Raw genomic sequence first — 14,459 nt, forward strand, 5'->3', positions numbered from 1 at the left:
ACACTGGATGTTTTCCCATTAAGGTAGGGTGACCCAAAAGAGGAAACATTCGTCACTGATTCAATAGCTATCTTGCCAGAAATGTGCCAGTGTTACAACTTGAATAATACTCCAAATCAAAATGTCCCTACATCCTCCAGAGTGCAGAGATTGTACTTCCCACTTCCAGTCCAGCTAACCTGTTACAACAAATTCCTTCATACCACCATTATCACACTGACATTTGTCAAATACAAAGAATATAACAATGGTCAATATATAAGAAAACTTTCTTTCAACACACCGGCCGTATCCCACCGAAATATATCGCTCAAATCATTTGTTGGTATTAGCCAAACAACTAAGACATGGGAGAAAGACAATATTTGCAGAGCATACCATTATTTATTATACATTGGTCTGCATGAATTTTTTTTTGACTACAGTATCTATTTTAGTATATATATGGAAAATAGTGATTCACTGTGTTTTTTATTCATTTCTATCACATCAGATTGTTAAGTCATACGGAAAAGTTACTTTTCTCGTATAACACAAGTAAATGAGAAAGTGGTATATTACCAATTAAAATGCTTACCTTATATTGATTTAAATGTTAAATCTCTTTCTTAATTTTCAGATTATTAATATGTCTAGAGGCTGCATAAATTCACCAGACATTTTATGTCTGTGGGCAATTCACCCCTTCAGATTCCCAGAGCAACATTACTCCTCTACTGAAGTGCTGCTCCTTTGCTCATTTTAGCTACAAAGTTGGAGACCAGGACAAACCATTTGCACCACACAAAGCTTGTAAGAGTTGCATCAGTAAACTCCAAATGTGGTCAGTTGGAAAACTTAAATGTATGCCCTTTGGAGTACCAATGGTATGGCAGGAGCAGATGAACCATCATGATTGCTACTTTTGTATGACTAAAGTAGCTGGATTCAACAAGAAGACTAAAGATTGCATATACCCAAATATTCTTTCAGTAATAAGGCCTGTTCCACACACTGAAGATATTCCTGCACCTGTCACCTGAGACATGGCAAATTTCATCAGTCTGATATCAGTGATTCTAAGGAGATGGAAGTAGACCATGAACCACCAACAAATGATGATCCCGAACCCTTCAACCAAGTTAAGCTCAATGACTTGGTGAGACCTTAGCCTTTCAAAAGAAAGTGCACAGTTAATTGGCTCTAGACTGAAGGAACACAGGCTTCTAGCTCCTGGAACAACATTAGCTTGGTACTGTCATCATGAAGTGGAATTCACTCAGTTCTTTGACAAAGAAGAATCTTTAGCTTTCTGTTCAAATATTTCTGGTCTTATTGAACAAATGGGGATGTCACACAAAGCAGATGAATGGAGACGTCATTGATTCTTCTAAAAGAAGTTTAAAGGCTGTACTTTTATACAATGGCAACACAGTTGCATCTGTGCCAATTGGCCTGTGTCCAAATGTCAGAAACTTACACAAATATATGGACACTAATATCTGCAATCAAGTACAAGAATCACAATTTTCTCATTTGTGTTGATTTAAATGTTACTGCTCTCCTACTAGGTCTTCAAGGCAGATACACCAAGCATCCCTGTTTTCCGTGTCTTTGGGAAAGTAGGACAGACAGCCAGCACTATGAATAAAAAGACTAGCCACCAAGAACCAGCTTCTTACCCGGAAAGCACAATGTGAAAACTGTGGCACTAGTTGACCCCAAGAAAATTCTGCTGCCACCACTCCACATCAAATTAGGGCTTATGAAATTTTTGTGAAGGCCTTGAACAAGACTGGAACTGCTTTCAAGAACCGAGAGTCAACGTTTCCTCGTATAAGTGAAGGCAAGCTAAAGTCAGGTATCTTTATTGGCCCTCAGATTCAGGAATTGATGAAGGATAAGCATTTTGATGAAGCATTAGCAGGTGTCAAGATGAATGCCTGGATTTCATTCAAGCAGATTGTCCATAACTTCCAGGGAAACAGGCACTCCCCTGAATACGAAAAAATGATCCGAGACCTGATTTCAAGTTTTCAACAACTTGGGTCTAGAATGAGTGTGAAGATGCACCTTTTGCACTGACATCTTTACTATATTCCCAACAATTGTAGGGACTACAGTGAGGAACAAGGACAACGGTTCCCTCAGGATATTTGCACCATGGAAACTTGATACCAGGGCAAATGGAATGTCAGCATGATGGTGGATTACTGCTGGTCATTGAAATGTAATGGTCTCGATGCACAACACAAGCGAAAATCAAAGCAGTCCTCCTTCCTTTGCTTTGATTCAATATGTAGGCATACCATTAGGAGCATATTTTTTTAATAAAATCATCTGATTTGATTCATATTGATATAGTGTTGGAGTGGTTGGTACTTTTGTTTAATAAATGTATGAAAGAGGGGAAGGTACCTAGGGATTGGCGGAGAGCATGTATAGTCCCTTTATATAAAGGGAAAGGGGACAAAAGAGATTGTAAAAATTATAGAGGAATAAGTTTACTGAGTATACCAGGAAAAGTATACGGTAGAGTTATAATTGAAAGAATTAGAGGTAAGAGAATGTAGAATTGCGGATGAGCAAGGAGGCTTCAGAGTGGGTAGGGAATGTGTAGATCAAGTGTTTACACTGAAGCATATATGTGAACAGTATTTAGATAAAGGTAGGGAAGTTTTTATTGCATTTATGGATTTAGAAAAGGCATATGATAGAGTGGATAGAGGAGCAATGTGGCAGATGTTGCAAGTATATGGAATAGGTGGTAAGTTACTAAATGCTGTAAAGAGTTTTTATGAGGATAGTGAGGCTCAGGTTAGTGTGTGTAGAAGAGAGGGAGACTACTTCCCGGTAAAAGTAGGTCTTAGACAGGGATGTGTAATGTCACCATGGTTGTTTAATATATTTATAGATGGGGTTGTAAAGGAAGTAAATGCTAGGGTGTTCGGGAGAGGGGTGGGATTAAATTATTTATTTTATTTTTTTTTTATTATCACACCGGCCGATTCCCACCAAGGCAGGGTGGCCCGAAAAAGAAAAACTTTCACCATCATTCACTCCATCACTGTCTTGCCAGAAGGGTGCTTTACACTACAGTTTTTAAACTGCAACATTAACACCCCTCCTTCAGAGTGCAGGCACTGTACTTCCCATCTCCAGGACTCAAGTCCGGCCTGCCGGTTTCCCTGAATCCCTTCATAAATGTTACTTTGCTCACACTCCAACAGCACGTCAAGTATTAAAAACCATTTGTCTCCATTCACTCCTATCAAACACGCTCACGCATGCCTGCTGGAAGTCCAAGCCCCTCGCACACAAAACCTCCTTTACCCCCTCCCTCCAACCCTTCCTAGGCCGACCCCTACCCCGCCTTCCTTCCACTACAGACTGATACACTCTTGAAGTCATTCTGTTTCGCTCCATTCTCTCTACATGTCCGAACCACCTCAACAACCCTTCCTCAGCCCTCTGGACAACAGTTTTGGTATTGACACAGTTACTTTTTGCTGATGATACTGTGCTTATGGGAGATTCTAAAGAAAAATTGCAAAGGTTAGTAGATGAGTTTGAGAATGTGTGTAAAGGTAGAAAGTTGAAAATGAACATAGAAAAGAGTAAGGTGATGAGGGTATCAAATGATTTAGATAAAGAAAAATTGGATATCAAATTGGGGAGGAGGAGTATGGAAGAAGTGAATGTTTTCAGATACTTGGGAGTTGACGTGTCGGCGGATGGATTTATGAAGGATGAGGTTAATCATAGAATTGATGAGGGAAAAAAGGTGAGTGGTGCGTTGAGGTATATGTGGAGTCAAAAAACGTTATCTATGGAGGCAAAGAAGGGAATGTATGAAAGTATAGAAGTACCAACACTCTTATATGGATGTGAAGCTTGGGTGGTAAATGCAGCAGTGAGGAGACGGTTGGAGGCAGTGGAGATGTCCTGTCTAAGGGCAATGTGTGGTGTAAATATTATGCAGAAAATTCGGAGTGTGGAAATTAGGAGAAGGTGTGGAGTTAATAAAAGCATTAGTCAGAGGGCAGAAGAGGGGTTGTTGAGGTGGTTTGGTCATTTAGAGAGAATGGATCAAAGTAGAATGACATGGAACGCATATAAATCTATAGGGGAAGGAAAGAGGGGTAGGGGTCGTCCTTGAAAGGGTTGGAAAGAGGGGGTAAAGGAGGTTTTGTGGGCGAGGGGCTTGGACTTCCAGCAAGCGTGCATGAGCGTGTTAGATAGGAGTGAATGGAGACGAATGATACTTGGGACCTGACGATCTGTTGGAGTGTGAGCAGGGTAATATTTAGTGAAGGGATTCAGGGAAACCGGTTATTTTCATATAGTCAGACTTGAGTCCTGGAAATGGGAAGTAAAATGCCTGCATTTTAAAGGAGGGGTTTGGGATATTGGCAGTTTGGAGGGATATGATGTGTATCTTTATACGTATATGCTTCTAAACTGTTGTATTCTGAGCACCTCTGCAAAAGCAGTGATAATGTTCTTAAAACTAACAGAATGTACTTTTCCATGATTACTTGCCTAATTTTAACCCCTTGACTGCCACAACCCCAAATCCTGAGGTGTCTCCTGGGGTCGCAAAAAAAAAAAAAAAAAAAAAAATCTTATGATAGAAAATCTTTTCCTGATTGTAATGACAACAAAAGAACGAAATTTGATGGAAAACTGACAGAATTACACTCTAGCGAAGCTAGCGACCTTGGCGATATTTACAAATCGGCGATTTCGCCCACTTTGAGCCCAATTTTCGGCTAATTCCAGTCGACCACTCACAGCTATTTCTTTAGAACTCCGTTTTTAATATCGGCCGAGTACAAGAAACTGCCCATTTACCAATTTCAAGTACCCAATGACGTGGTCAGAAATTTGCAATTTGGCCAATTTCACGAAAATTAAAAAATATGACACTTTCAAAATGAGGTTCAGAATGAACAATGCAGACATTCCTGGCTCTAAAATAACATTTTCTTTGTTCATCAGTCACATCTCCAGGCCCCTCGGACTCGGATATTACTCTTGCCTTTTATTTTGAATTTTTATTCAAATAATAGAAGATTTACTATTATGCAACTACTGTAATAATTGTACAAATAATGTCAACCCATTCATGACTGCATATTAGAATGGCTAGTTGGACATTTATTGGACAATGACAAATTGTTTACTTTTGAACATCAGCAAAATTTTTCTCTACTTTGAGCTCCATTTGAAGGTTCTTTTCATAGTAAAACCAATCAAAATCACCTCTATTTCTATGTTTTCCATTCTATCAAATGAGACCAAGAAAATGAGAATAGTGCAACCATAAATACTATACGAAAATACACCACAAAGTTGGTGTTTTAATGCAAAAAAACATGACTGGAGTTTTTTTTTATTATGCACTGCATGCTGCAGGATTTTTTTATATGGTGCACACTGACCACACAGACCCATTCTCTCACATGTGAGCCTACCAGCTTTCTCCTGCTTGATTTGAAGCCTCAAGAATTTATGATTATATGTAACTCAAAAATGGTGGCTCGTATGATGTATATATACACGACCGAAACAGTCAAAGGGTTAATAAATTAAGAATTTATTAAAAATTCACATTTTTTATCATTAATTTGTATTTTATTCAAAATCCTCACATGATAAAGCAAAATGATTTAGATATTTACAGTCAGCAGCCCAAGAATATGTAAGAATGCAACCATAAATAAAAATAAAAATTAAAAACGTTCCAAATGCAGACCAGTATTGTTTCATACTAAACAGAGCGAGAGTGAAACGCCACACTTAGTCAAGAAATCTTGCCTCTAATAACTAGGGTGCAAGAATTATCTGCAAGTCATTTTTCCACCAGCTAGGTTTTTTTTTATGCTTTACCAGTGTAAACTGCATACAAAATATTGTTTGGGAACACATCTCTAATTATAAAATAGGTATCTGGAGCAATAAGTTCAATGTAATGAATGCTTTTCAATAACATATTTGTAAATCGGGGATCCCTGTATGCACCCTTCACGATTCTACAAGAGGCAAAGCTCAGTGTAATACAAAACCGTATCTGCTCAAGAAAATATTTAATTACATGTATTTCACTTTATACTGAAAAATATGGAAAATTAAAGGGGTGTATAAACAAATACCTGCTATTGTTCTCTTGATCTTTTAGATGTGGATTTGTAATTTGTGGCTTGGACTTGTTTCCCTTGGGCTTGCGGGTACGTTGTGGTTGTCTCTTGGTGGGTGCTGAAGGCTGCCAGACGTCGTCATCATTTTCACTGAATACCTCAGGATTATCCTATTAAAAAAAATAAATGCTACTGCAGCTCATTAATAGTCCTGGAAGATGTTCTTATGGAAGTATTCACTTATCTGTATAAACAAATCCATGTAAAACCCAATTCAATTGATAAAACACCCCCCTACAATTTATCAGAGCCCTTATCAGCCAAAGCTGTCAACTCTCCGTGTGCCTCTAACGTTGATATTCATGACAACTTAGTTACTCCAAAACTCAATGAAGAGAGTGGAGTTTGAACCAATGACAAGCCAATCCTAAAGCTAGGCCAGTGTGCTATCCTATATACCACGCAGGCTCACTCCATTCTGCAAGTTGTTTACAATTTTGCAAGCCCAATTCTCCATAACCTTAATGAAATCTTGCTCTTGCTCTACTTTTCACTATGTCCAAGTATAAATTCTGCAGAGTTTATAGTGAAAACCTTTTTCATGTTTCATGAAAGGGTTCAGGAATGGTGCTGGTACAACCACTCAAAATGCCTGAACATGTACAAGCGGATCCTGCTATTTTCACAAGTCCATCTCATTTTTAAGTTGGTGGGTATGTAACACATGTGCCAATAGCTATTAAAATACTGGCTGTGCCTTCTCTCTTTTAAATTAAAAATGGCTGGACCAACATTGTGATGAACTCAGTGACTTTGTACCACTGATTGTCACTTCACTGATAAGACCACAACATTTCTGCATGCTTTCCCACTTGAGTACACAGATTCTTTGAATCTGTGCTGAATACTACAGTATTAACATGCCAAACTGGAGAGATTACCAAATATATTTTATGTTCATGAAAGTTAAGTATGATACATAGGAGTCACTAATGATCTATTACAAATAAGAGGTGGGTATTGGTGTTGATCACTGCAGGCTTGATCATTCAGTATTAAGCAAAGGTTGCAGGCAGCCAGTGAAGGTTGCAAATGGTACAGTATCTGATGGCCACAGGCAACCCATAAAATGGTGGTTGCAGGTGGCCAGCCAGTATAGTACTTGCCTATTTGTGGTTGCAGGGGTTGATTCTCAAATCTTGTCCCTGCTTCTTAACATGCCACTCTCCAGATTTTTTCCTTCTTAGCCTCCACCACTGCCTCACCAAGATCATTCCACTTTCCAACCACTGTGGGTCATCTGTAAGTATGGTGGAATCTCTGTTTTTGTTTGCCTGGTTTTCGTCGAATTCGGTTTTCAATGACTTTTTTCATCAAAATTTTGTCCCAATTTTTGTTCATCACCTCTGTTTTCAGAGTTGACAGTGGTCCACCGTACCAAACGTGTCCGCCCGTGCCCACACAAAGCATCCCACGCGTTCTGAGTCAGTCTGGCTTTGTTTCTCATCGGTAGAGGGTGGTAGTGATGGTGGTAGAGGGTGGTAGTGATGGTGGTAGAGGGTGGTAGTGATGGTGGTAGAGGGTGGTAGTGATGGTAGAAGGTGGTAGTGATGGTGGTAGAGGGTGGTAGTGATGGTGGTAGTGATGGTGGTAGAGGGTGGTAGTGATGGTGGTAGAGGGTGGTAGTGATGGTGGTAGAGGGTGGTAGTAATGGTGGTAGAGGGTGGTAGTGATGTGGTAGAGGGTGGTAGTGATGGTGGTAGTGATGTGGTAGAGGGTGGTAGTGATGGTGGTAGAGGGTGGTAGTGATGGTGGTAGAGGGTGGTAGTGATGGTGGTAGAGGGTGGTAGTGATGGTGGTAGAGGGTGGTAGTGATGGTGGTAGAGGGTGGTAGTGATGGTGGTAGAGGGTGGTAGTGATGGTGGTAGTGATGGTGGTAGTGTGTGGTAGTGATGGTGGTGATGGTAGTGGTTGTGATGGTAGAGGGTGATAGTGGTAGAGGTAACCTCTCCTCCCTCCCCCCTCCACACAATCTTCTATAGGCCAACAAGTCTTTAATAAATGTAGAAGTGATGTTAAATGTTCATTTATCCATTTCAATAGTCCTTCATATTTATTTCTCATTGTTTTCTGTATGTCAAACTATAGTTATTCTCTTTAAAATGTATTTTTTGTTATTACTTTTGGGTGTCTAGAACAGATTAACTGGATTTACATTACAGTATTTCTTATGGGAAATATTGCTTCAGTTTTCATCGAATTTGGTTTTTGTCAGACTTTCTGGAACAAATTAATGACGACAACCGAGGTTCCACCGTAACTTCCAGCACTGTCCCCATTTCTCACCTCTCAAACAGCCTATTCCTGTTTACCCTGTATTTCCCTGAGATTCTGAATGCTATGTCCCCTATGTTTCTCTCCTCCAATGTTGTTTGGTGTTGTCTCCTAATAGCTCATGCCCCTTAGATCAGGAACAAACCTTGCTGAATACTTGTGCACTTTCTCCAGTTTCATAACATGCTCTTGCAAGTGCAGGTTCCATACTTTTGCTGTATACTCCAAGATGGGCCCAATGTTGGATAAAGGGCCTGGAATAACTCTTGTTGTAAGGCGACTGTCACAGGTAACCAGTATGGTGTCAGGTAATGGCTGTAGGTAACCACTACAGTATCAGGTGACGGCTTCAGGTAACCACTGCAGTGTCAGGTGATGGCTGCAGGTGGCACAGTAACTCATGTTTTACAGCAGGGATTCTCAACTTTTCCTCCATCATTAACCTCCCCTCAGCTTGATGTATTTCTCCATTTACCCCCTTACTTCCATCCAAAAATTTTATCCCTATCATAAAGGGACAGAAAAACAAGGTCAGAAAAAAAAATTATTCAATCATCAGGTACATCCAATATTTACCCCTTGCCATGTAATTTTTTACCTCAAGGGGTAAATTTACCCCTAGTTAAGATCACTGTTTTACAGTGTAGTAAAATACACATGACAGTGGCTACCTTGGATCTTTTTTAATTATGTATCATGCACATCAAATAGTGTAAAATTATTCAAATGTCATTGATTTAACCAGCTGTGAATACAATTAACTTAGTTTTGGTACAGAACATAATTAATCAGTCTTTATTTATCTTCATGTTAACAAGACTGGTTCTCTGAGTCAGAAAGACATAGTATAGCATTACATTTAAGTAACAACTTCCCACTGTAACAACTTTAGGTCCCATGACGGTTGGATAACATTTTCAATGTGCATTCCTGGTACAGTTTTAGAAGTTGGAAGAAAAAGACAATGCAAACACCAGAACATTTTATTGGAAACATTTCTGTCTAGGGACTTCAGTCACTCCAAAAGTGACAAAGGTTCAAGAACAGATCCCAATTACTGGTTGGCATCACGTACCATTTTTAACAGTACAGAAAGGTAAATTTAATATACAATGTTTCTCAACTTTTGAATTATGTAATATCTATTTTTATATATTTAGGAGCATGAGTAAAATTTCAAATTCAGCATACCTCATAAACAAAAGAATCATTGTGCTTCACCTGACGGGTGACACGCCGTGACATTCTCTGTGGTTTGGTGGACATCCTTACTGGCTTAGGAGATGCAGCAGCCATAACCATGTTAGAATTACTTTCATTTCCCAATGAAGAGTCCAAAACATGCAGCGTGTCCTAAAATCAAATATAGGATTAGTCACATCAATAATTCTAAGAATCATCCTGCACATTCATAATCAATATCCAAGTTCACATACAGTATTTATATAATGTAGACCACAATGTCGCCTCTGCACCATTTATAACATTTTTAGAATATTTTTAAACGTTTTTACAGTAGTGTACTATATATATTGAAATAAACAATAGAGGATATCAGCTCTAATATACATTGCTTAGGTATGCATGCTGGTCAGAGAGCTGGTCGTAAGTCTGAGCAGTCATTAAACGAGTATGTCATTAAGTGATGAGAGATTGTATTGCAATTGACAGCATCCAAAATCCTTTGAGGTACAAAAAAGTATGAGATGTTGATCCCTACCCTGGCAATCAGTAAAGTACATTGCAATTAGTGTATATATTTGAAACTAAAGAAGCAAAGCTTGCCATGGGTTCACATCCCACCCATTCCGTGGTTTGTTTGCAATTGCGTTATGATTTCGTGAGTCTTGTAGCATACTATTATACATCGTGAATTTCAAAATTTCAATTGACTGTGGTGCTTTCTACCTGCTAGCATGTTAGAGCAGGTTGCTGGTCAGTCTCAAATATGATTTAGTCAAGATGTGCCTCCAAGATGGCCAAGATGTTTATACATGTCTCCCTCAACATTCGTGAGGGTTAGGGGATCAAGAGCCTCGCGAATGTTTGGTACCCCAATATATTGTAGGGAAATATAATACAATACTGCTTCCTTAACTTGTTGAACCATGAACAATCACAAAATACACAAAAACATCATAAAATATTGTACTATATACACACATGTTATGGTTTAATAACATGTATGTTATTAAATACCACTGCCTCAACCACTACGGTGCACTGCCTTGTATTTTTGTACAATTTCTTTCTTCAATTCTATCGTGTTTCTCAATTTCTTTACCAAAGGGCTGGCACTAGCAAGTTCCTTTGGGCCCATGGTTAATTATGTAACAGTTGCACTCTATCTACAAGCACCAAACACAATGAATTTTTGTGAAATGTTTTGAAGAGCATGGAGGCTAATGCTCACTTCAGCATAAACAAAGCCAAACTGACTCACAATGCCTCCGCCACTGCTGCAACCCTCGTATTTTTGTACAATTTCCTTCTTCAATTCTATCGTATTATTATTAATAACATGTATTATTATTTACTTCCCGGTAAAAGTAGGCCTTAGATAGGGATGTGAACATAGAAAAGAGTAAGGTGATTTTTTTTTCCAACAAGTCGGCCATCTCCCACCGAGGAAGGGTGACCCAAAAAGAAAGAAAATCCCCAAAAAGAAAATACTTTCATCATCATCCAACACTTTCACCTCACTCACACAATCACTGTTTTTGCACAGGTGCCCAGAATACAACAGTTTAGAAGTATATACGTATAAAAATACACATGTCCCTCCAAACTGCCAATATCCCAAACCCCTCCTGTAGAGTGCAGGCATTGTACTTCCCATTTCCAGGACTCAAGTCCGGTTTTCAGATATTTGGGAGTTGACGTGTCAGCGGATGGATTTATGAAGGATGAGGTTAACCATAGAACTGATGAAGGAAAAAAAGGCGAGTGGTGCACTGAGGTATATGTGGAGAAAAATAAAACACTATCTATGGAGGCAAAGAAGGGAAAGTATGAAAGCATAGTGGTACCAACACTCTTGTATGGGTGTGAAGCTTAGGTTGTAAATGCTGCAGCAAGGAGGCGGTGGAGATGTCCTGTCTAAGGGCAATGTGTGGTGTAAATATTATGCAGAGAATTTGGAGTGTGGAAATTAGGAGAAGGTGGGCTGAAGAGGGGTTGATGAGGTGGTTTTGTCATTTAGAGAGAATGGATCAAAGTAGAATGACATGGAGAGCGTGTAAATCTGTAGGGAAAGGAAGGCGGGGTAGGGGTTGGCCACGAAAAGGTTGGAGGGAGGGGGGTAAAGGAGGTTTTGTGGGCAAGGGGCTTGGACTTCCAGAAAGCATGCGTGAGCGTGTTAGATAGGAGTGAATGGAGACAAATGGTATTTGGGACCTGATGAGTTGGAGTGTGAGCAGGGTAATATTTAGTGAAGGGATTCAGGGAAACTGGTTATTTTTATATAGCCGGAAGTGAGTACTGGAAATGGGAAGTACAATACCTGCACTTTACAGGAGGGGTTTGGGATATTGGCAGTTTGGAGGGATATGTTATATATCTTTATATGTACGTATATGCTTCTAAACTGTTGTGTTCTGGGCACCTCTGCAAAAACAGTGATTATGTATGAGGTGAAAGTGTTGAATGATGAATGTATTTTCTTTTTGGGTCACCCTGCCTCAGTGGGAGATGGTCAACTTGTTAAAAAAAAGATTGTATTATTATTACTGTAAGCCCTTAAACTGTCCAAAAGTAGATCTACGTTGATGTGCATAGTGCTCCGAACGTAGATCTATGTCCGATTTTACATGCTTTCAAATGGAGAAAATCAAGGTCGGACCGCTATGCACGTCAACGAAGATCTACGTTTGGACAGTTTAACCCTTTCACTGTTTTGATCGTATATATACGTCTTACGAGCCACTGTGTTTGACATATATACTCAAAAATTCTAGCGGCTTCAAATCAAGCAGGAGAAGGCTGGTAGGCCCACATATGAGAGAATGGGTCTGTGTGGTCAGTGTGCACCATATAAAAAAATCCTGCAGCACGCAGTGCATAATGAGAAAATAAACTACAACCATGCTTTTGGATTAAAACACCGAGTTTGCGGTTTATTTTCGTCTAGTATTTATGGTTGTATTCTCGTTTTCTTGGTCTCATTTGATAGAATGGAAAACACATTACAGAAATACAGGTGATTCCGACTGGTTTTACTAAAAAAAGAACCTTGAAATGGAGCCCGAAGTAGGGGAAATGTTTGATTTTTGCCAATGTTCAAAAGTAAACAAATGATGTCATTGTCCAATAAATGTCCAACTAGCCATTCTAATATGCAGTCATGAATGGGGTGACATTACTTATACAATTATTACAATATTGCAGTAGTCTGCATAACAGTGAATCTTCTATTTTTTGTTTGAATAAAAATTCAAAATAGAAAGCAAGAGTAATATTAGGGAAGCCTGGAGATGTGACTGCTGAACAAAGAAAATGTTATTTTAGAGCCAGGAATGTTTGCACTGTTCATTCTGGACCCTATTTTGAAATTGGCATATTTTTCAATTTGCGTTAAATTGGCCAAATTGAAAATTTCTGACCATGTTATTGGGTAGTTGACATCGGTAAATGGGCAGTTTTTGTACTCAATCGATACAAGAAATGGAGTTCTAAAGAAATAATTATGAGTTTGGTTGACTGGAACAATGGAATTAGCTGAAAATAAGGCTTAAAGTGGGCGAAATCGCTGATTTGTAAATATCGCTGAGGTCACTAACTTTGCAAAAGCATAATTCTGTAAGTTTTCCATCAAATTTTGTTGTTTTGGTGTCATTACCATTGGGAAAAGATTCTCTTTCATTTCATAAGATTTTTTTTTTTTTCAAAAATTTTCAACACTAGGAGACACCTCAGGAATTGGGGTTGCGACAGTCAAGGGATTAAGGGTTAATAACGTATGTAGACAGCCTGTACTGTCTGCACAGACAGCCTATGCTGTCTGCCAGCTTAGTTCATATTTCGTGCCACTAAAGTGCTGCCCTCTGGGCCTGCTCCAGGTCTGTGGGAAGCTGGTCCCACACTCGCTCGCTCACTCACTCAGCGGCCAAGCAGCAAGACCCAAGGCCTAGTAGCTCTCTCCTCTCGTGGGATGGCCCTAACTGGGCCATGGGCACAACACAAGCCTGTGTGCCCACCACGACTTTGCAAATAAAGTAAGAAGCCTCTGAAGACGTTTATAATTCACACCCCGCTTGCAGCATTACCAATAAACCTGTTCACATTAGACAGCCTGTACTGTCTGCACATATATTATCATCATTATTATTAAACACAATGCATTATTGTGAAATGTTTGGAAGAGCACCGAGGCTAATGCTCACTCCAGCATAAACAAAGCCAAACTGACTCGCGATGCCTCCACCACTGCTTCAACCCTCGTATTTTTTGTACAATTTCCTTCTTCAATTCTATCGTATTGTTATTATTATTATTATTAGCAGTAGCAGAAATGTTCGATTCTTTGCCATGTTCAAGAGTAAGCAAGTGATGTCGTCATCCAATACCTGTCCAAATGGCCATTCCAATATGCAGTCATGAATGGGTTGACATTTATACAGTAGTTTAACCCTTTCAGGGTCAGCAGGCCCTCTCCCAAACCTGTTCTCAGGGTCGGTAAATATTCGAGAGAGAAAAAAATTCTTATGAAAAGATAGTTTTCTTTTTTTCTAAATTTTATAGGCTAAAAAAAAATTTTTTTTGCCATTAATACTTACCGAGATATGGAGGCATGAAGTTGACAAACTGAACTGCATATGGCTACATCGCCGACTGCCGGTCACCTGGTAATAGTTTTTGCTTTCTCTACTCTTATTTTTTTCAAGTAACTTTTATGGCTTCTGAGACCAATATAAAGACTATTTGGTATATACTCACTCATTGTATACTACACAATAACAGCATAAACTTTGCTGTCATTATATTGTTTACAAAACATGTTTACACAAA

At 39.2% G+C, this 14,459-nt stretch overlaps 1 protein-coding gene across 4 annotated transcripts in view; it reads right to left on the reverse strand.

The window, feature by feature from the left end:
• LOC128694842 (kinesin-like protein KIF20B) overlaps nucleotides 1-14,459 on the reverse strand; it is a 276,960-nt gene that overhangs the window by 37,500 nt on the left and 225,001 nt on the right. For 3 of the 4 annotated variants that reach the window (XM_070094293.1, XM_053785169.2, XM_053785171.2), the window contains exons 31-32: nucleotides 9,645-9,806; nucleotides 6,135-6,289 (exon numbers count right to left, since the gene is read on the reverse strand). In XM_070094293.1, coding sequence (XP_069950394.1) covers nucleotides 6,135-6,289; nucleotides 9,645-9,806 — 317 coding nt within the window. The remainder of the gene's footprint in view (nucleotides 1-6,134; nucleotides 6,290-9,644; nucleotides 9,807-14,459) is intronic. The other variant, XM_070094292.1, reaches the window with a different exon arrangement.

Source organism: Cherax quadricarinatus, chromosome 45 (genome assembly GCF_038502225.1).
Source record: "Cherax quadricarinatus isolate ZL_2023a chromosome 45, ASM3850222v1, whole genome shotgun sequence".
Taxonomy (NCBI): domain Eukaryota; kingdom Metazoa; phylum Arthropoda; class Malacostraca; order Decapoda; family Parastacidae; genus Cherax; species Cherax quadricarinatus.